At 35.4% G+C, this 23650-nt stretch overlaps 1 protein-coding gene across 1 annotated transcript in view; it reads right to left on the reverse strand.

Moving 5' to 3' along the window:
- LOC143231965 (hepatocyte nuclear factor 6-like) overlaps positions 1-18478 on the reverse strand; it is a 37714-nt gene extending 19236 nt beyond the window's left edge. The window contains exon 1 of the mRNA XM_076466871.1: positions 18414-18478. Within this exon, the coding sequence (XP_076322986.1) occupies positions 18414-18465 (52 nt within the window). The 5' untranslated portion in view covers positions 18466-18478. The remainder of the gene's footprint in view (positions 1-18413) is intronic.
- Between the last annotated feature and the right edge of the window lie 5172 nt (positions 18479-23650).

Raw genomic sequence — 23650 nt, forward strand, 5'->3', positions numbered from 1 at the left:
TCATGACTATCGCCCTTCCCTCTAAACTTACACTGCTAAATAAGGGACGGCTAGTGCAAACAGCCCTCGTGTAGATTTGCGCGAAATTCAAAACAAACCAAACCAGCAAAGTTAAAACGACATCTAGAAACCAAACACTCACAATTAAAAAATCCAACTTTCGAATATTTCAAAAGAAAGTGTTTGCAGTTAAATGCAAGAAAAGCTACGTTTCGTTCGTTTGTCCATCAGGACAACAAATGTGCTCTTATTGCTTCATATCGTGTTATTTACCGTATTGCAAAAGTAGGTGAAGCTCGTACAATTGCAGAAGATTTGATAAAACCATGTGCAAAAGATTTGGTAGAATGCACGATTGATGAGAAATGTATTTAAAACGTTAACTCTGTGCCCTTTTCTGACAACTCGGTTTCTCGAAGAATCAAGGATATGTCAGAAAATTGCTTAACGGGGTTAATAAGTCGAGTAGTCCAGAATTTTCACTTTAGATGAATGAATCAACAAATGTCGCAGGTTACGCGGTGTTGCTTGTGTTTGTTCGTTATGTTCACAAAGCTAGTACTGAAGAAGACATGCTAATTTGCAAACTCAAACAACAAGCAAAGAAATATTTAAACTGATCGATGTATTTATGGAAGAACATGAGATCCAATGGCAGCTTTGCTCAAGTATTTGCACTGATGGGACTGCAGCTATGATTGGAAAATTTTCGGACGCAGAAGCACAGATAAAAAAGACAATCCCTGACATCGAGAGTATCCACTGCTGTCTTCATCGTCATACACATGCAATGAAACGGATACTAGGAGATTTAAAAGAGGTATTGGGTGATGTTATAAAAATAGTTAATTTTATAAAATCAAGACCACTCGATGCGAGGATATTCAGTTTACTCTGTGAGGATATGGGAAGTTTGAATAAAAATGTGCTGCTTCATACTGAAGTCCGATAGCTTTTTCGGAGAAAAGTGTTTGCTTGGTTTTATTAACTATGTGAGGAGATAGGTTTATTTTTATTCGAATGCCATTTTGAAATTGGATGCAAATTAAGGTACAAATACTGGATACAGAAAGTGGCTTACCTTTCGGACGTATTTGCCTATCAAATGGAGTGAATGCTACAATACAGGGTACCAGGGTAACGTAATTCAAAGCTCAGAGTAAAATGGAAGCGCTTCAACGTAAGCTAAAACTGTGGGGTGAATGTATACTTATGGAAATTACACAATTTTAGATTCAAATAGCCATGAAATACTGTGAACTAAGTAACAGAGCTTTGATCATTCTGATACGTTTTCCAACTACATATCTTTGTGAGCAAACATTTTCACTGTATATAGCGACAAAGACCAAATTTAGAAACAGGCTAAATATTGAAGATGATTTGTGCTTACAGGTGACGACCAAATATTGAACTACTTTGTGAACAAAAGCAAGTCCGTCCGAACCACTAATAAATAAATAAGTACAGCGTACTTTTACTGATATAAATTTTGTAAGTAGAATGGTATGAACAAGTAGAAGTAAAAATGTTTCTTTAAATATTGATATTTTAAATAAATTTATATTCTAAAAGTTTGAAGTAAACTTCATCTGGAGTTAGTGGCCGCTTGTTTCTATTTTTAGTGTATTTTTTATTAAGCCTACAGAATGTTTGTTCTTTTTCTGATGTGAAGCTCCGCAGGTCTGAAAAGTTTGTGAACCCCTGAAATAGAGTACATAATCCACATGTTTCATACACACTGTGGTTTGTGAACCCCTGAAATAGAGTACATAATCCACATGTTTTATACACACTGTGGTTTGTGAACCCTGAAATAGAGTACATAATCCACATGTTTTATACACACTGTGGTTTGTGAACCCCTGAAATAGAGTACATAATCCACATGTTTTATACACACTGTGGTTTGTGAACCCCTGAAATAGAGTACATAATCCACATGTTTTATACACACTGTGGTTTGTGAACTCCTGAAATAGAGTACATAATCCACATGTTTCATACACACTGTGGTTTGTGAACCCCTGAAATAGAGTACATAATCCACATGTTTTATACACACTGTGGTTTGTGAACCCTGAAATAGAGTACATAATCCACATGTTTCATACACACTGTGGTTTGTGAACCCTGAAATAGAGTACATAATCCACATGTTTTATACACACTGTGGTTTGTGAACCCTGAAATAGAGTACATAATCCACATGTTTTATACACACTGTGGTTTGTGAACCCCTGAAATAGAGTACATAATCCACATGTTTTATACACACTGTGGTTTGTGAACCCCTGAAATAGAGTACATAATCCACATGTTTCATACACACTGTGGTTTGTGAACCCCTGAAATAGAGTACATAATCCACATGTTTTATACACACTGTGGTTTGTGAACCCCTGAAATAGAGTACATAATCCACATGTTTCATACACACTGTGGTTTGTGAACCCCTGAAATAGAGTACATAATCCACATGTTTTATACACACTGTGGAAAATCACGTGTGCTGTTGTTTACATTGCTAAGTTTAATTCAACAGTTCGTTAACATCATCAACAACTTATCTGTAATTATCGTGATTCTGTAATGTTCTTTTGTCACCATTTTATTTCCCAGCATGCTTCAGGAGTTATAAGTTTGGTCCCATTGGCTGCTTATTTGTTTGTTGTTAAGCTGCATAATGGGCTATCTGTGCTGTCCACTACCGGAAATCAAAATCTCATTTTTAGCGTTAAAAGTCTTCACAGATACTGATTTGCCCTCAGGGGTCAGCTATAAGGATTATTTTCACAAGCCGTACTTTTGTTTTTTGAATCGATAAGACCATATGGGTATTCAACGGTGTCAAGCAACAACTCTCTTTGGTTAACTGAATAGATAGATTTGTCTGTCACACTCACAGAGCTCCACAACCCACAAAGGCGGGAGAGCGATTTTGTGACAACGAAATGCAAATCGTGAAATTTTGAATTCACATTTCGAATACAACAGAGCTCAAAATATTGTCTTATTACCAAGACAGAAGTAGAGAGATCCAATAAATATTAAGTGGTTATGATAACATCATGTGAGGAGAGAGACAGGAATTAGTCCACAGTGGTTATGATAACAACATGTGAGGAGAGAGACAGGAATTAGTCCACAGTGGTTATGATAAAAACATGTGAGGAGAGAGACAGGAATTAGTCCACAGTGGTTATGATAACAACATGTGAGGAGAGAGACAGGAATTAGTCCACAGTGGTTATGATAACAACATGTGGGGAGAGAGACAGGAATTAGTACACAGTGGTTATGATAACAACATGTGGGGAGACAGGAATTAGTCCACAGTGGTTATGATAAAAACATGTGAGGAGAGAGACAGGAATTAGTCCACAGTGGTTATGATAACAACATGTGAGGAGAGAGACAGGAATTAGTCCACATTGGTTATGATAACAACATGTGGGGAGAGAGACAGGAATTAGTCCACAGTGGTTGTGATAAACATGTGGGGAGAGAGACAGGAATTAGTCCACATTGGTTATGATAACAACATGTGAGGAGAGAGACAGGAATTAGTTTACAGTGGTTATGATAACAACATGTGAGGAGAGAGACAGGAATTAGTCCACAGTGATTATGATAAAAACATGTGAGGAGAGAGACAGGAATTAGTCCACAGTGATTATGATAACAACATGTGGGGAGAGAGACAGGAATTAGTCCACAGCGGTTATAATAACAACATGTGGGGAGAGAGACAGGAATTAGTGCACAGTGGTTATGATAACAACATGTGGGGAGAGAGACAGGAATTAGTCCACAGTGGTTATGATAAAAACATGTGAGGAGAGAGACAGGAATTAGTCCACAGTGGTTATGATAAAAACATGTGAGGAGAGAGACAGGAATTAGTCCACACTGGTTATGATAACAACATGTGAGGAGAGAGACAGGAATTAGTGCACAGTGGTTATGATAACATCATGTGAGGAGAGAGACAGGAATTAGTCCACAGTGGTTATAATAACAACATGTGGGGAGAGAGACAGGAATTAGTGCACAGTGGTTATGATAACAACATGTGGGGAGAGAGACAGGAATTAGTCCACAGTGGTTGTGACAAACATGTGAGGAGAGAGACAGGAATTAGTCCACAGTGGTTATGATAAGAACATGTGGGGAGAGAGACAGGAATTAGTCCACACTGGTTGTGATAACAACATGTGAGGAGAGAGACAGGAATTAGTGCACAGTGGTTATGATAAAAACATGTGAGGAGAGAGACAGGAATTAGTCCACAGTGGTTATGATAACAACATGTGAGGAGAGAGACAGGAATTAGTGCACAGTGGTTATGATAAAAACATGTGAGGAGAGAGACAGGAATTAGTCCACAGTGGTTATGATAACAACATGTGAGGAGAGAGACAGGAATTAGTCCACAGTGGTTATGATAACAACATGTGAGGAGAGAGACAGGAATTAGTCCACAGTGGTTATGATAACAACATGTGAGGAGAGAGACAGGAATTAGTCCACAGTGGTTATGATAACAACATGTGAGGAGAGAAACAGGAATTAGTCCACAGTGGTTATGATAACAACATGTGAGGAGAGAGACAGGAATTAGTTCACAGTGGTTATGATAACAACATGTGAGGAGAGAGACAGGAATTAGTCCACAGTGGTTGTGATAACAACATGTGAGGAGAGAGACAGGAATTAGTCCACAGTGGTTATGATAAAAACATGTGAGGAGAGAGACAGGAATTAGTGCACAGTGGTTATGATAACAACATGTGAGGAGAGAGACAGGAATTAGTCCACAGTGGTTATGATAACAACATGTGAGGAGAGAGACAGGAATTAGTGCACAGTGGTTATGATAAAAACATGTGAGGAGAGAGACAGGAATTAGTGCACAGTGGTTATGATAACAACATGTGAGGAGAGAGACAGGAATTAGTCCACAGTGGTTGTGATAAACATGTAGTGTTATCATACATACCAAACAGTTCACAAGCTACATGTTATCATACATACCATACAGTTCACAAACTACATGTAGTGTTATCATACATACCATACAGTTCACTAGCTACATGTAATGTTATCATACATACCATACAGTTCACTAGCTACATGTAGTGTTATCATACATACCATACAGTTCACAAGCTACATGTAGTGTTATCATACATACCATGTAGTTCACAAGCTACATGTAGTGTTATCATACATACCATACAGTTCACAAGCTACATGTAGTGTTATCATACATACCATACACTTCACAAGCTACATGTAGTGTTATCATACATACCATACAGTTCACTAGCTACATGTAGTGTTATCATACATACCATACAGTTCACAAGCTACATGTAGTGTTATCATACATACCATACAGTTCACAAGCTACATGTAGTGTTATCATACATACCATACAGTTCACAAGCTACATGTAGTGTTATCATACATACCATACAGTTCACAAGCTACATGTAGTGTTATCATACATACCATACAGTTCACAACCTACATGTAGTGTTATCATACATACCATACAGTTCACAAGCTACATGTTATCATACATACCATACAGTTCACAAGCTACATGTTATCATACATACCATACAGTTCACAAGCTACAAGTAGTGTTATCATACATACCATACAGTTCACAAGCTACATGTTATCATACATACCATACAGTTCACAAGCTACATGTTATCATACATACCATGTAGTTCACAAGCTACATGTAGTGTTATCTTACATACCACACAGTTCACAAGCTACATGTAGTGTTATCATACATACCATACAGTTCACTAGGTACATGTAGTGTTATCATACATACCATACAGTTCACTAGCTACATGTAATGTTATCATACATACCATACAGTTCACAAGCTACATGTAGTGTTATCATACATACCATACAGTTCACAACCTACATGTAGTGTTATCATACATACCATACAGTTCACAAGCTACATGTAGTGTTATCATACATACCATACAGTTCTTAAGCTACATGTTATCATACATACCATACAGTTCACAAGCTACATGTTATCATACATACCATACAGTTCACAAGCTACAAGTAGTGTTATCATACATACCATACAGTTCACAAGCTACATGTAGTGTTATCATACATACCATGTAGTTCACAAGCTACATGTAGTGTTATCTTACATACCACACAGTTCACAAGCTACATGTAGTGTTATCATACATACCATACAGTTCACTAGGTACATGTAGTGTTATCATACATACCATACAGTTCACTAGCTACATGTAGTGTTATCATACATACCATACAGTTCACTAGCTACATGTAGTGTTATCATACATACCACACAGTTCACAAGCTATATGTAGTGTTATCATACATACCATACAGTTCACAAGCTACATGTAGTGTTATCATACATACCATACAGTTCACAACCTACATGTAGTGTTATCATACATACCATACAGTTCACAAGCTACATGTTATCATACATATCGCACAGTTCACAAGCTATATGTAGTGTTATCATACATACCATACAGTTCACAAGCTACATGTAGTGTTATCATACATACCATACAGTTCACAACCTACATGTAGTGTTATCATACATACCATACAGTTCACAAGCTACATGTTATCATACATACCATACAGTTCACAAGCTACATGTAGTGTTATCATACATACCATACAGTTCACAAGCTATATAGAGTGTTATCATACATACCATACAGTTCACTAGCTACATGTAGTGTTATCATACATACCATACAGTTCACAAGCTATATGTAGTGTTATCATACATACCATACAGTTCACAAGCTACATGTAGTGTTATCATACATACCATACAGTTCACAAGCTACATGTTATCATACATACCATACAGTTCACAAGCTACATGTTATCATACATACCATACAGTTCACTAGCTACATGTAGTGTTATCATACATACCATACAGTTCACAAGCTACATGTTATCATACATACCATACAGTTCACTAGCTACATGTAGTGTTATCATACATACCATACAGTTCACTAGCTACATGTAGTGTTATCATACATACCATACAGTTCACTAGCTACATGTAGTGTTATCATACATACCATACAGTTCACAAGCTACATGTAGTGTTATCATACATACCACACACTTCACCAGCTACATGTAGTGTTGTCATACATACCATACAGTTCACCAGCTACATGTAGTGTTATCATACTTACCATACAGTTCACTAGCTACATGTAGTGTTATCATACATACCACACAGTTCACAAGCTACATGTAGTGTTATCATACATACCATACAGTTCACAAGCTTCATGTTGTGTTATCATACATACCACACACTTCACCAGCTACATGTAGTGTTGTCATACATACCATACAGTTCACCAGCTACATGTAGTGTTATCATACTTACCATACAGTTCACTAGCTACATGTAGTGTTATCATACATACCACACAGTTCACAAGCTACATGTAGTGTTATCATACATACCATACAGTTCACAAGCTTCATGTTGTGTTATCATACTTACCATACAGTTCACTAGCTACATGTAGTGTTATCATACATACCATACAGTTCACAAGCTACATGTAGTGTTATCATACATACCATACAGTTCACAAGCTTCATGTTGTGTTATCATACATACCACACACTTCACCAGCTACATGTAGTGTTGTCATACATACCATACAGTTCACCAGCTACATGTAGTGTTATCATACTTACCATACAGTTCACTAGCTACATGTAGTGTTATCATACATACCACACAGTTCACAAGCTACATGTTATCATACATACATACAGTTCACTAGCTACATGTAGTGTTATCATACATACCATACAGTTCACAAGCTACATGTAGTGTTATCATACATACCATACAGTTCACAAGCTACATGTAGTGTTATCATACTTACCATACAGTTCACTAGCTACATGTAGTGTTATCATACATACCACACAGTTCACAAGCTACATGTAGTGTTATCATACATACCATACAGTTCACAAGCTTCATGTTGTGTTATCATACTTACCATACAGTTCACTAGCTACATGTAGTGTTATCATACATACCACACAGTTCACAAGCTACATGTAGTGTTATCATACATACCATACAGTTCACAAGCTTCATGTTGTGTTATCATACATACCACACACTTCACCAGCTACATGTAGTGTTGTCATACATACCATACAGTTCACCAGCTACATGTAGTGTTATCATACTTACCATACAGTTCACTAGCTACATGTAGTGTTATCATACATACCACACAGTTCACAAGCTACATGTAGTGTTATCATACATACCACACACTTCACCAGCTACATGTAGTGTTATCATACTTACCATACAGTTCACCAGCTACATGTAGTGTTATCATACATACCGTACAGTTCACAAGCTACATGTAGTGTTATCATACATACCGTACAGTTCACAAGCTACATGTAGTGTTATCATACATACCATACAGTTCACAAGCTACATGTAGTGTTATCATACATACCATACAGTTCACAAGCTACATGTAGTGTTATCATACATACCATACAGTTCACAACCTACATGTAGTGTTATCATACATACCATACAGTTCACAAGCTACATGTAGTGTTATCATACATACCATACAGTTCACAAGCTACATGTAGTGTTATCATACATACCATACAGTTCACAAGCTACATGTAGTGTTATCATATATACCAAACAGTTCACAAGCTACATGTAGTGTTATCATACATACCATACAATTCACAAGCTACAAGTAGTGTTATCATACATACCATACAGTTCACTAGCTACATGTAGTGTTATCATACATACCATACAGTTCACAAGCTACATGTAGTGTTATCATACATACCGCACTGTTCACTTGCTACACGTAGTGTTGTAATACATATCACACAGCTCGACTTCCAAATAGCGCTACTATACACAGTTTGAAGTTGAGAAACTATTTGAACCAAACCGTTAGTTGTAGTTTTACAAGTTATCAGAAACACGATCAAATTGACAGTAGAGTTAAATGTTAGTTTTTCTTGTTGAGGTCTGGTGTTACAGAAGTTCCTGTGTATAAAAATAACTTATACCTACTACATTAACATTCTACTAAATACCATGAACCAGGAATGTCTTACTCAAGGATAGATATAAACAAATAACACCATTAACCAGGAATGTCTTACTCAAGGATAGATATAAACAAATAACACCATTAACCAGGAATGTCTTACTCAAGGATAGATATAAACAAATAACACCATGAACCAGGAATGTCTTACTCAAGGATAGATATAAACAAATAACACCATTAACCAGGAATGTCTTACTCAAGGATAGATATAAACAAATAATGTGATTTACACAGGAAGCAGTGAACATCACGTGCTACTTCCCCTCGTAAAGAATGTTTTTAACGGTATCAAGTAAAACCACACTGATACGTTGAGTCATAAATAAGTCTTTGTTGAGTTACCTAACCATGTTTAAGTTTCTATTGATGTACTTAACTGTAAGTACGTCTCTAAAAGTAAGGTTTTTTTATACGTACTTATGTTCTGGTTTTTAGGCTTATGTTTCTGATAAATTGGTTTAAAAAAATCCAATCGTTACTGTGACAACAGATCTGTAGGAATTTGATGTTATTCAGTCCCGAGTAGATGTTACGTCACAAGTAGGTTTTTGATATGAAAAAAACCAAAACAGTTCGAGACTCGTGGTTTATGAACGATCGTGTTGGAAAGAGGCCTGTGTATTTATTTGTTTACAACCAGTAAGAAACTGTGAGAGGTCTTACACCTGACGACACTGAGCTTTGAGTTAATTATTTAACGAGATGACGGAGAAGGTAGAATTATCGTTTTAACACTTTTTGCACGCGGTAGGGGGAAACCTTATTATTTGCTTTCAAGCGCCACATTGTGAACGTATGTTTCGTGTATGTTTCCGATAACGTGTTTATTATATATTTGTATTTACTGGTCGTTTCACTGGATTAGAAAGGAAACTTATACCATATCGTTTAGATGTAGTTAATATTTAGTTTTGTGTTGGAATTGTCGTAATATTCCCATGAATGTTTACATCCGAGGCCTGTTTCTAACTTTCTGCAAAGAGTTACGTCAGAATTTCTTTCATGTGGTATCCACATTTCAGTCCAAACTACCGCCCTTGATTTAATGTGTATCACTTTTGTTGTTTTTTATATCTTACAGCTGTGGTTCTTTGAAACTTTTAAACTTTGATGAAACTGGAAAATAAAACAAAGTTGAATTATTTACGTCTATTAATTATTTAAAAAGCCATTCAAGTCCAGAGTTATTTCAAGCCATATTCTCGTCAGAAAACCTGACTTATTGGCAGTTAGATATTTCATAATTTGCATCTAGGGTTAACGGTAATGGTAATTACTGACAACAACATAACAATTCAGGAAGACTTGAGAACTAGTTAGTTGCTACTACTCAAAGTTTTTCAATATAATTTACTTACAAAGTCAGTTTTAATTAACAAGATTAAATGTGTTTAAAGAGACATAATTCAGTGCGTTATATAAAAAGATTTTTAATATGAAACTTAGCAAATCACGTGACAGTCACTCTCGATATAAAGTCGCTGTGGAACAAAATGTATCAGAACTATATTTTCATACTACTTGCCATTTCGTTGGTAGCTTGATGCTATCGAAAATTGATTCTTATAGAAAGGGTTCGTAGTACCCCTTGTTGGTGTAAAACATCCACATGCTCATTTTTAAGGATATGTTCAGTCTAAAGGCATTGCCAAAATAATGTGGACCAACCAGGAAGAAACCTATAATATATCCTACCCCAACTGGCTCCTTATAACACAACGGTCAGTGACAAAAGCCGTCCACGTGGCCCAGGAAACACCACATAATATAGTCAAGATGGATCTTCGACTGGGAACGTGGCACAAGTCACGCGTGCATGACATATTCAAGAAAGAAAAAAGAAAGAACTTGTAACAATAAGAAGAAGGAAACTAGAATTATAACAAGGAAGCTAGAATTACTGATGTGATTTAAACAGGGGCAAATTTTACTAGTAACTTAGATAATTAAACTAAGATAAAAGTTTCAAGTAAAATTATTCACTCATGTTACATTGAGTTCCTAGAGTATCTGAAATGCTTGTTCAATTTTAATGTGTTTGATTTCTGTAATTATGAACAAAGCTACTCAGTGGACTATTTGTCCATCGCGGTGAATCGAACCCCAAATTTTGGTGTATAGGAAGAACTTTCCTAACATGCGACAGGTAGAGAAAGTAATGTGCTGGTGCACATTCTGTAATTACAAAACAGTGTTTTAAATCACTGAAACAATTAGTGTGTTAGCAACATTTGTCATCAAGGTTCTGTACATGCGGCAGGTAGAGAAAGTAATGTGCTGGTGCACATTCTGTAATTACAAAACAGTGTTTTAAATCACTGAAACAATTAGTGTGTTAGCAACATTTGTCATCAAGGTTCTGTACATGGCGGTAGGAGAAAGTAATGTGCTGGTGCACATTCTGTAATTACAAAACAGTGTTTTAAATCACTGAAACAATTAGTGTTAGCAACATTTTCATCAAGGTTCTGTACATGCGGCAGGTAGAGAAAGTAATGTGCTGGTGCACATTCTGTAATTACAAAACAGTGTTTTAAATCACTGAAACAATTAGTGTGTTAGCAACATTTGTCATCAGGGTTCTGTAGTTTTGTTATATGGATCTTTTTACGTGTTTATAAACTTCGGTTTTTATTAAGGCGACACTTCCTGTTTCTTAGTATCTAAAATGGAGATAAAAAGATAGGAAAGTAAGATATACTCCTGTGTACAGCAAGAAACTGTTATTTCATTCGCTACACCACCTAGTGTTGTATAGCGCTGTTCATCTTAACAACGGTAGCCATTTTTATATTTATGCCTGATGTCAACGTTTTGTTTAACTTGTATCTCATTTTATCTAATTTATAGTTTTAGAATATCTAATCTCTTCTTTAACAGTTTTTCCCATTGTAACCAATGGAATAAAAACAGACACTATTAAAGAAATGAACGAACCTCCTTTAGGCTTAGCAGTTGAAGTGTATTTTTTCTGAATTATTTTTTCAGATTTGTATTCAACGTTTTTCTAAATAGTTCGAAACTCCTTCCAGTAGAATCTAGAGGTAAATTTTATACATAATGTTCCATTTTACTGAAATGTTTAAATTGCTAACTTAAATATGGCGTTATTAATAAACCTTAACAGGTTTCTTAGGTTTATCGCACTCACCAGCATAACTAGCATCCGGGTTCTTACATATTCGAGAAAGTCAGTTTATCACATAAGAACCTTCAAGCTTATTTTCGTAGATAATATTTGTTTGCCGTGAGGGTTTCTTTATTTCATGGAGAACACTAAATTTGCTTTGGAATATTATATTATGGTAATTCAGGTGTACAGGAAAGATAACCAGTATATTTGATTAGAGACTCGAGGTTGTTAGTGTCTTGCATACTTAATATTTGATAACAGACGATACTGAGGATCCTGTAGACATGGTGACCAAATGAAACTGGATATAATATTCAGGTTTCACTTCAGTTTCAGAGGTTTCCTGAAAAATCAGATTACTAATTTGCAGGGACATACTCAGGTGGATTGTAAACGAATAGTTTGCCAGAAGCCTACATTTAATTTCTCGCCAGGGCAGGTTTCACTGATAAGTCATACACGAGGAGGATTGTGGGTATCAACCGCCGGTATATTCTGACGTCATCGTTGTGAAATAATTGACGCTGACATTTCGTGAAGAAAACGTCAGTAGAATAAAAGAAATATGAAATAATTAAAGAATATACTTGAAAAACACGATGTTTTATTATGATACAAGAGAAATTCAACTCTCATAAAGCAGAGATTCAAACTGAAAAGTTACAAACTTGAATTAAGCTTACAGAGGTTCAAACTACAGCAAAAAGAACAACAAACTCCATGTCAGTAAAACTCAAGAGTTCAACTGGCATGTTAGTATCACGGAATTGTTACACCCTAGAAAACTGATATGTATGCCATGAGTCTGCTAATAACAAACAATATGGACAGGTTATCTTTCTAAAGCGAAACGTTATTCTTGTTTAAATCCATGGTAAACACTAGAGACAAGTTATCGTTGTTTAAATCCATGGTTAACACTACAGACAAGTTATAGTTCTACAGCGAGACGTTATCGTTGTTTAAATCCATGGTAAACACTACAGACATGTTATTGTCGTTTAAATCCATGGTAAACACTAGAGACAAGTTATCGTTGTTTAAATCCATGATAAACACTAAAGACATGTTATCGCTGTTTAAATCCATGGTAAACACTACAGACATGTTATCGCTGTTTAAATCCATAGTAAACACTACAGACATGTTATCGCTGTTTAAATCCATAGTAAACACAAAAAGACATGTTATCGCTGTTTAATTCCATAGTAAACACTACAGACATGTTATCGCTGTTTAAATCCATACTAAACACTACAGACATGTTATCGTTGTTTAAACCCGTTGTAAACACTACAGACATGTTATCGTTGTTTAAACCCGTTGTAAACACTACAGACATGTTATCGTTGTTTAAATCCATGGTAAACACTACAGACATGTTATCGTTGTTTAATTCCATGGTAAACACTACAGACATGTTATCGCTGTTTAATTCCATAGTAAACACTACAGACATGTTATCGTTGTTTAAATCCATAGTAAACACAAAAGACATGTTATCGCTGTTTAAATCCATGGTAAACACTACACATATGTTATCGCTGTTTAATTCCATGGTAAACACTACAGACATGTTATCGTTGTTTAATTCCATAGTAAACAATACAAACATGTTATCGCTGTTTTATTCCATGGCAAACACTACAGACATGTTATCGTTGTTTAAATCCACAGTAAACACTACAGACATGTTACCGTTGTTTAAATCCATGGTAAACACTACAGACATGTTATCGTTGTTTAAATCCATAGTAAACACTACAGACTAGTTATCGCTGTTTAATTCCATAGTAAACACTACAGACATGTTATCGTTGTTTAAATCCATAGTAAACACTACAGACTAGTTATCGCTGTTTAATTCCATAGTAAACACTACAGACATGTTATCGCTGTTTAATTCCATAGTAAACACTACAGACTAGTTATCGCTGTTTAATTCCATAGTGAACACTACAGACTAGTTATCGTTTTTCAGCGAGACGTCATCGGACCATGACGAATTAATAACATGACTAATAAACAATGTATTTTAGTTCAGTAGGAAACAAAAATGTGTCGTGTACTATATTAGACAATTAACATGTTTAAAAACTGTTTGTACTCCGAGTGGATAAAACATCTTAACTGACAAAGACGTAATCTGGTAATATAGATACAACTACTAACTAACACTTGTAACTAGTAGATACAACATCACAGTTGATAAACACGCAGAATACTGGTAATATAGATACAACTACTAACTAACAATTGTAACTAGTAGATAGAACATCATAGTTGATAAACACGTAGAATCCTGGTAATATAGATACAACTACTAACTAACACTTGTAACTAGTAGATACAACATCACAGTTGATAAACACGCAGAATACTAGTAATATAGATACAACTACTAACTAACACTTGTAACTAGTAGATACAACATCATAGTTGATAAACACGTAGAATCCTGGTAATATAGATACAACTACTAACTAACACTTGTAATTCTAGTAGATACAACTACCAACTAACACTTGTAACTAGTAGATACAACATCATAGTTGATAAACACGTAGAATCCTGGTAATATAGATACAACTACTAACTAACACTTGTAATTCTAGTAGATACAACTACTAACTAACACTTGTAATTCTAGTAGATACAACATCATAGTTGATAAACACGTAGAATCCTGGTAATATAGATACAACTAGTAACTAACACTTGTAACTAGTAGATAGAACATCATAGTTGATAAACACGTAGAATCCTGGTAATATAGATACAACATCATAGTTGATAAACACGTAGAATCCTGGTAATATAGATACAACTACTAACTAACACTTGTAATTCTAGTAGATACAACATCATAGTTGATAAACACGTAGAATCCTGGTAATATAGATACAACTACTAACTATCACTTGTAACTAGTAGATACAACATCATAGTTGATAAACACGTAGAATCCTGGTAATATAGATACAACTACTAACTAATACTTGTAACTAGTAGATAGAACATCATAGTTGATAAACACGTAGAATCCTGGTAATATAGATACAACTACTAACTAACACTTGTAACTAGTAGATACAACATCATAGTTGATAAACACGTAGAATCCTGGTAATATAGATACAACTACTAACTAACACTTGTAATTCTAGTAGATACAACATCATAGTTGATAAACACGTAGAATTCTGGTAATATACATTCAACTACTAACTAACACTTGTAACTAGTAGATAGAACATCATAGTTGATAAACACGTAGAATCCTGGTAATATAGATACAACTACTAACTAACACTTGTAACTAGTAGATACAACATCATAGTTGATAAACACGTAGAATCCTGGTAATATAGATACAACTACTAACTAACACTTGTAACTAGTAGATACAACATCATAGTTGATAAACACGTAGAATCCTGATAATATAGATACAACTACTAACTAACACTTGTAACTAGTAGATACAACATCATAGTTGATAAACACGTAGAATCCTGGTAATATAGATACAACTACTAACTAACACTTGTAACTAGTAGATACAACATCATAGTTGATAAACACGTAGAATCCTGGTAATATAGATACAACTACTAACTAACACTTGTAAATAGTAGATACAACATCATAGTTGATAAACACGTAGAATCCTGGTAATATAGATACAACATCATAGTTGATAAACACCTAGAATCCTGGTAATATAGATACAATTACTAACTAACACTTGTAACTAGTAGATACAACATCATAGTTGATAAACACGTAGAATCCTGGTAATATAGATACAACTACTAACCAATACTTGTAACTAGTAGATACAACATCATAGTTGATAAACACGTAGAATCCTGGTAATATAGATACAACTACTAACTAACACTTGTAATTCTAGTAGATACAATATCATAGTTGATAAACACGTAGAATCCTGGTAATATAGATACAACTACTAACTAACAATTGTAACTAGTAGATACAACATCATAGTTGATAAACACGTAGAATCCTGGTAATATAGATACAATTACTAACTAACACTTGTAACTAGTAGATACAACATCATAGTTGATAAACACGTAGAATCCTGGTAATATAGATACAACTACTAACTGACACTTGTAATTCTAGTGATACAAACTTATAGTTGATAGATAAACACGTTGATAAACCTTGTTATTTCTCTTGGTGAATATTTATCTGCATTCTGAGTAACGTTATTTTTTCTTTCTCTGTCTCTCTTTCATTGCTATCCGTCAGTTTATCTTTCTGTGCTTTTATATGTTTAGAAATCTTTTACAGAGTGTTATAACAGCAGTTTAAGGCTATGAAAAACAACACATAATATGTTTCGGACATTTTTACCCGGTCCAACCCTTCCTACTTAAATCTAGCGTGTTCTGTAATGTTCCACTGTTGTTTGTCTCACCACTTGTTACAAAGAACACACTTTATGATATCGACAAACATAACCAAGTTTTATCTGTTTGTTTGGTTGAAGTTAAGCGCAAAGCTTCATCACAGGCTGCATGTGTTCTGCCCACCACAAGTATCGAAATTCAATTTTTAGTGTTGTAAATTCGCAGATATACGGCTGTGCCACTGGAAGGCACCAAGTTTTATAACACATTGTTTCAAAAATATTGTTTTGAACACAAACCAAAAGTTTTCTGATGTATAAATAATGCAGGGGAAACATATCGAGAACTTAATGGTTGAAACAATTACGGAACATCTACAACGTTAGCACGTTTCTCTTGTACCATACATACACTGAAACAATTACGGAACATCTACAACGTTAGGACGTTTCTCTTGTACCATACATACACTGAAACAATTACGGAACATCTACAACGTTAGGACGTTTCTCTTGTACCATACATACACTGAAACAATTACGGAACATCTACAACGTTAGCACGTTTCTCTTGTACCATACATACACTGAAACAATTACGGAACATCTACAACGTTAGACGTTTCTCTTGTACCATACATACACATAGTCCTAAGTAACCCATATCATTTATTCAGTGTTCACTTACTCAGACCTGAGTGATACAGCGAGAAAAGAAAGGTGACATCATTAATATATATAAACATGTGTGTATATTCTGTAGGTGGATGAGTGTATACACCCTGTATGGAGAAGTTTGAATTTTCCGATTGTATTTACGTACTTTTATCATCGATTGGCTCAATTTAAACAAACTGAAGTTACATTTTTTCTTTCTCGTGTGCTGTTTATATTTACACGAATTTGCTTGAAAAACGAGCGACTGATCGAAACCAGTGTTTCCAGAAACCTAAATCGATGGGACAATATACATATATTTATGACAGAATCAAACAGGTTTGATACAGAAAACGCCCCTTACAATTTAGAACGACACCCATTTTAAGTACAACTGCTTTCAATATTTTACATTTGGACGGACTGCTTAGATGGGGCTGGACCCACGTGCGTTTCTGTCATACTGTTTTATCATTGGATCGTGCCTAATCAATACAAACCTCTAGCGAAGTTCTACGATTGCATAAAGAATTACGGTGATAGTGTTACAGTGTAAAATATATTCCATTAATTTGTTTACGTAGTTAGAACAATTAAATTCATTCTTAAGAAACAAATTAGCGTATACAATAGAACGTTTCGGATCAAAACTTAGTTTCGCTTAGTAAAAACGTAGGGTAAAGGAGTTTTATTGAGTTGTTCAAACACTGATACGTGAAAACAGAATTATCTGTCGCTTCTTGAATGAAAATTCGACATTGAGTCAATGATTTTATATACACAGAAAGACTAATAACAGGTTATAAGTTAAGTAACTGACAAATTAGATGTCTTATCTTATCATACTTTATTTTTATTAGATCTTTTATTTAGCGAAACTGCATCAATTTGTTTCTACCTTTGGCACCAAAATTTTTATCACGTGACAGAGTCGCGTGACCGTTTTCTTCTAAATACTTAATATCATTATATGATATAAAACAGCGACAACGAATAGGGCGTTAATGAAAATAAATAGGGAAACATGACTCACTGGGGGTGTGCCCATCTCCTGCCTTTAGGAGCTCCTGCCCTCTGGTGTTCATTGCGACTCTGATACTCTGCAATGAGACAAGAGAGGCGGATTGAGTTCGCTTATTCAGAAAGACTGTTTCAATCAGTTAGTAAGAACTCTTTCAATTTATTTTGATATTAATACTTTTTATCGCAACTGAAACTATACGCATGTAGGAATCGAATCTAGAATCGTACGTCTGCTTCATCGAAATCTAAGCAGGATTATGAGATTTAGAACGCAATAATTAAAACAAACAAAAAAGAAGAATGTTTGTTACCATACACACTAATCTCCAAATTAAACCTCTCTTCCGGGCCAAGTTGAACTAGAACACAATAAAACTGAAATATTAATAAACCTCAGAACATTTTAACACTTCATAGAACACAACCCTAACCGTGGATGTGTACATAATATTAACTCATATGTGTGTATATTTCTCCCAAATGCATAGATAGCCATTAAAATAATTTTTCGCTTTTAATATTGATATAAAGGATAAGAAATAAACATATTTAACAAGAAGTGTATATAACAGATAATTGAAAATGATAATATATTAAGATAAAACTTTGCCACCGTTGACCAAACACGTGCTTGTAGGGAAAAACGTATCAGTAGAAATAAAATGTTAACACAAAACCGTTATTACTAATTAGTCTCGATACAAACAGCGGTGTTAAATGTAGGAAGTAAGTTACTTCAGTATTCAGGAAAATAAGAAGAAAAAATGAGTTATTATGCTGTAGTTGTATGACATTATAGACAAGAAATGGGTGTTGAAAATTATCTTTAAAACAAGGGCTGTAGTGAGTCCTTTCTTCACACAGTGAATACGTGTTAACTGTAATGAATCCTTACTTCACACAGTGTACAAGTGTTAACTGTAGTGAGTCCTTTCTTCACACAGTGAATACGTGTTAACTGTAATGAATCCTTACTTCACACAGTGTACAAGTGTTAACTGTAGTGAGTCCTTTCTTCACACAGTGAATACGTGTTAACTGTAATGAATCCTTACTTCACACAGTGTACAAGTGTTAACTGTAGTGAGTCCTTTCTTCACACAGTGTACAAGTGTTAACTATAGTGAGTCCTTTCTTCACACAGTGTACACGTGTTAACTGTAGTGAGTCCTTACTTCACACAGTGTACAAGTGTTAACTGTAGTGAGTTGTTACTTCACACAGTGTACAAGTGTTAACTGTAGTGAGTTGTTACTTCACACAGTGTACAAGTGTTAACTGTAGTGAGTCCTTTCTTCACTCAGTGTACAAGTGTTAACTGTAGTGAGTCTTTTCTTCACACAGTGTGCAAGTGTTAACTGTAGTGAGTCCTTACTTCTCACAGTTTATAAGTGTTAACTGTAGTGAGTCCTTTCTTCACACAATGTACAAGTGTTAACTGTAGTGAGTCCTTTCTTCACACAGTGTACAAGTGTTAACTGTAGTGAGTTGTTACTTCACACAGTGTACAAGTGTTAACTGTAGTGAGTCCTTACTTCACACAGTGTACAAGTGTTAACTGTAGTGAGTCCTTTCTTCACACAGTGTACAAAAAGTTAACTGTAGTGAGTCCTTACTTCACACAGTGTACAAGTGTTAACTGTAGTGAGTCCTTTCTTCACACAGTGTACAAGTGTTAACTGTAGTGAGTCCTTACCTCACACAGTGTACAAGTGTTAACTGTAGTGAGTCCTTACTTCACACAGTGTACAAGTGTTAACTGTAGTGAGTCTTTACTTCACACAGTGTACAAGTGTTAACTGTAGTGAGTCCTTTCTTCACACAGTGTACAAGTGTTAACTGTAGTGAGTCCTTACTTCACACAGTGTACAAGTGTTAACTGTAGTGAGTCCTTTCTTCACACTGTGTACATGTGTTAACTGTAGTGAGTCCTCCACTTCACACAGTGTACATGTTAACTGTAGTGAGTCCTTACTTCACACAGTGTACAAGTGTTAACTGTAGTGAGTCCTTACTTCACACAGTGTACAAGTGCTAGCTGTAGTGAGTTGTTACTTCACACAGTGTACACGTGTTAACTGTAGTGAGTTGTTACTTCACACAGTGTACAAGTGCTAGCTGTAGTGAGTCCTTACTTCACACAGTGTACAAGTGTTAACTGTAGTGAGTCCATTCTTCACACGGTGTACAAGTGTTAACTGTAGTGAGTCCCACCTCACACAGTGTACAAGTGTTAACTGTAGTGAGTCCTTACTTCACACAGTGTACAAGTGTTAACTGTAGTGAGTCCTTCACTTCACACAGTGTACAAGTGTTAACTGTAGTGAGTCCACTTCACACAGTGTACAAGTGTTAACTGTAGTGAGTCCTTTCTTCACACAGTGTACAAGTGTTAACTGTAGTGAGTCCTTTCTTCACACAGTGTACAAGTGTTAACTGTAGTGAGTCCTTTCTTCACACAGTGTACAAGTGTTAACTGTAGTGAGTCCTTTCTTCACACAGTGTATAGGTGTTAACTGTAAATAGTAATTTCTTTATATCTGCTTCCCACCACTTTATTTACCTCTCTACACCGTCATATTAGTATTTATGTTTAGAAATTAAGATTTAGCAGCTGGATACCAGACAGATAGACATTGCTCTAAATTCTCAGTAACTGGAACCTGCCAAGATGTGCCCATCTCTAACTGCCCTCTCCTTTCTAACTCATTGAACGCAATCATCAACACAGGCGATGCCTGCTCCATCTGACTGCGTGTTTGACCTTCGCGTGATTAGCTAGCTCATTTGTCACTTTGACCAAGACTTACGTCTAGCGACTTTACGTTTGCTAATTGTATTTTAATTAGGTTTAACGTATTTTGCCAATAAGGGCAGGTATTCATTTGTGTACGTGTTTGAACTATTTCACAGACTCCCAACACTGTCCCTAAATAGACTCAGCTACAACTTATTGATCGAATTGTTAAGTGGTACTAATGTCTACAGTTTCTGTTGTCAATAGTTAAATAAAGATTCGGTAATATTCACCATTAGACAGCCGTTCTCAAACACAAGACATTTTTCTTTGGTTAACGGTTCACTGTGACAGACTTGTCGAGTCGTTAATACCTTCTCTAGCCGTTAGAGGGCTTTTCATCCAGTAAAGCCTGCACTAACGTAAGGATGTCACGTGCTTCCTGACCAAGGACCAGATGAAAAGGGAACTTTAGTTACATTTAAAAGGGTGATTGCGAGAACAAAACTGATTGTATCACATGATTTGTAAGGATTGTGAGCTACTAAAATCAAATCTCTCTTTGGTGACGTTTTTTGCAGTGATAATACAATAAATTTCGAACCAAGTATTTCAAACGCTGCTATTAACACAGAATGGTCACAACATCATGGAAATGTTTGTTTCATGTCGTTTTTTTTATTGTCTGTTTTCTCGTTTAGATTCTGGATGACTCTTTAGCCTGAATTATGGCCCTACCAGTATGGCCTGGGAAATATAAACGTTGACCCAAATATTTTCTGTGTCTTAAAGCTACACAGTGGGACATCTGCTGTATGTCCGTCACGGGGATCTAATCCCGATTTTAGCGTTGTTCTTACATTTTTTTTTCGTATAGGCAGTTGTTATAATCACTGCGTGACTTTTCTTAATATTAATCTGGCAGGAAATGACTTTATCCTAAGATGCAAAGGTGTACAAACCCCATTTGGGGCAAGGATAATATGGATTATTTGGCTTTTCTGTAGATAAAAACCTGAATTGTTTATCTGTCCGTTGTTTTTACGTAACTAACAATGAGGTACAGGTTAAACCAATTTCAAGTAACTTTGGTAGGGCCACCCCTCTACAAAGATCGATTTTAGATGGATAAATAGTTGGACAAACCGTTTGCATTTCTGTGTTTATTGACGCTAACATAAATTAACGTTTAATGCAGCAAGTAAGGCGCTGATTGTTCGCATTCGTTAGAATGATATACACGCACGCCAGCCAACTGTGTTTGTGAAGATACGGGTGCATTTACTAGTATTTGATAATATAGTGTACTGTTCAGATATCCCCATAAAATGGATTTAGAATTTCTTGTTTATTTTATAAAGGTAATATTTTTACGTTTAGCCTAAAGATGGAACAAGATTTGAGGTTTACTTCACATATTCTAGAACAGAAGCTAAGCCTAACATAGATATTTTGGAAGAAATTGCCGTATTGCTCGAAGGTAGGAATAGTGTTAGTCCTACGTCAGATATTCTGGAACAGAATTTAAGGCCTAACACAAGATATTATGGAAGACAGAACATTGAATAAAGTAAGTTGATTTCTAAGAAATAATTATTGATTTTATCATAAATCAGATTTACTCTGGTTGAAATCGAGAAAATAACGCCATTAGGAAACGTGCGAGTTTCACTTGCTACACTAAAATCTCATAGTGGCTCAGGGCGAAATCTTGGAGGCACAGCAGGCTAACAACTGAGTTTTTATCCTGATGGTGGGTATAACAGATATGTCATTGTGTAGCTTTGTGCTTCACAAGAAACAAACAAAATAGAAGCTACTACATGCTACAAACACAAAAAATACTTCTGAAGTAAAAATACGGTTTTCATACATATATATTTATTGTTATTATATTATATATTATTACATTTATAACAAATAAATATTTTATTTAATTATTTTGGTAGAGTATTGATCAAAACATAATGAACGGAGAAGCTTTTTGTTCAATTGTCGAGCAAAGAATTTTACTAGTTGTCCCTAATTTTTAACTGATAAACTAGCAGGAAAGCAGTTAGACAACACCACATACCGTTAACTCTTAGGATACTGTTATACGGACGAATTGACCACAACAATTGATAATGTATAATCACAAGTAAAACATCCAGTACTTTTCACTGTCACCAGTGAAACATCCACTAGTTTACACTGCCAGTGAAACATCCAGTATTTTACACCGTCACAAGTGAAACATCCAGTAGTTCACACTGTCACAAGTAAAACATCCAGTTTTTACACTGTCACCAGTAAAACATCCAGTAGTTCACACTGTCACAAGTAAAAGATCCAGTATTTTACACTGTCACTAGTAAAATATCCAGTTGTTTACACTGTCACAAGTAAAACATCCAGTTGTTTACACTGTCACCAGTAAAACATCCAGTAGTTCACACTGTCACCAGTAAAACATCCAGTTTTTACACTGTCACCAGTAAAACATCCAGTAGTTCACACTGTCACAAGTA

Source organism: Tachypleus tridentatus, chromosome 1 (genome assembly GCF_004210375.1).
Source record: "Tachypleus tridentatus isolate NWPU-2018 chromosome 1, ASM421037v1, whole genome shotgun sequence".
Taxonomy (NCBI): domain Eukaryota; kingdom Metazoa; phylum Arthropoda; class Merostomata; order Xiphosura; family Limulidae; genus Tachypleus; species Tachypleus tridentatus.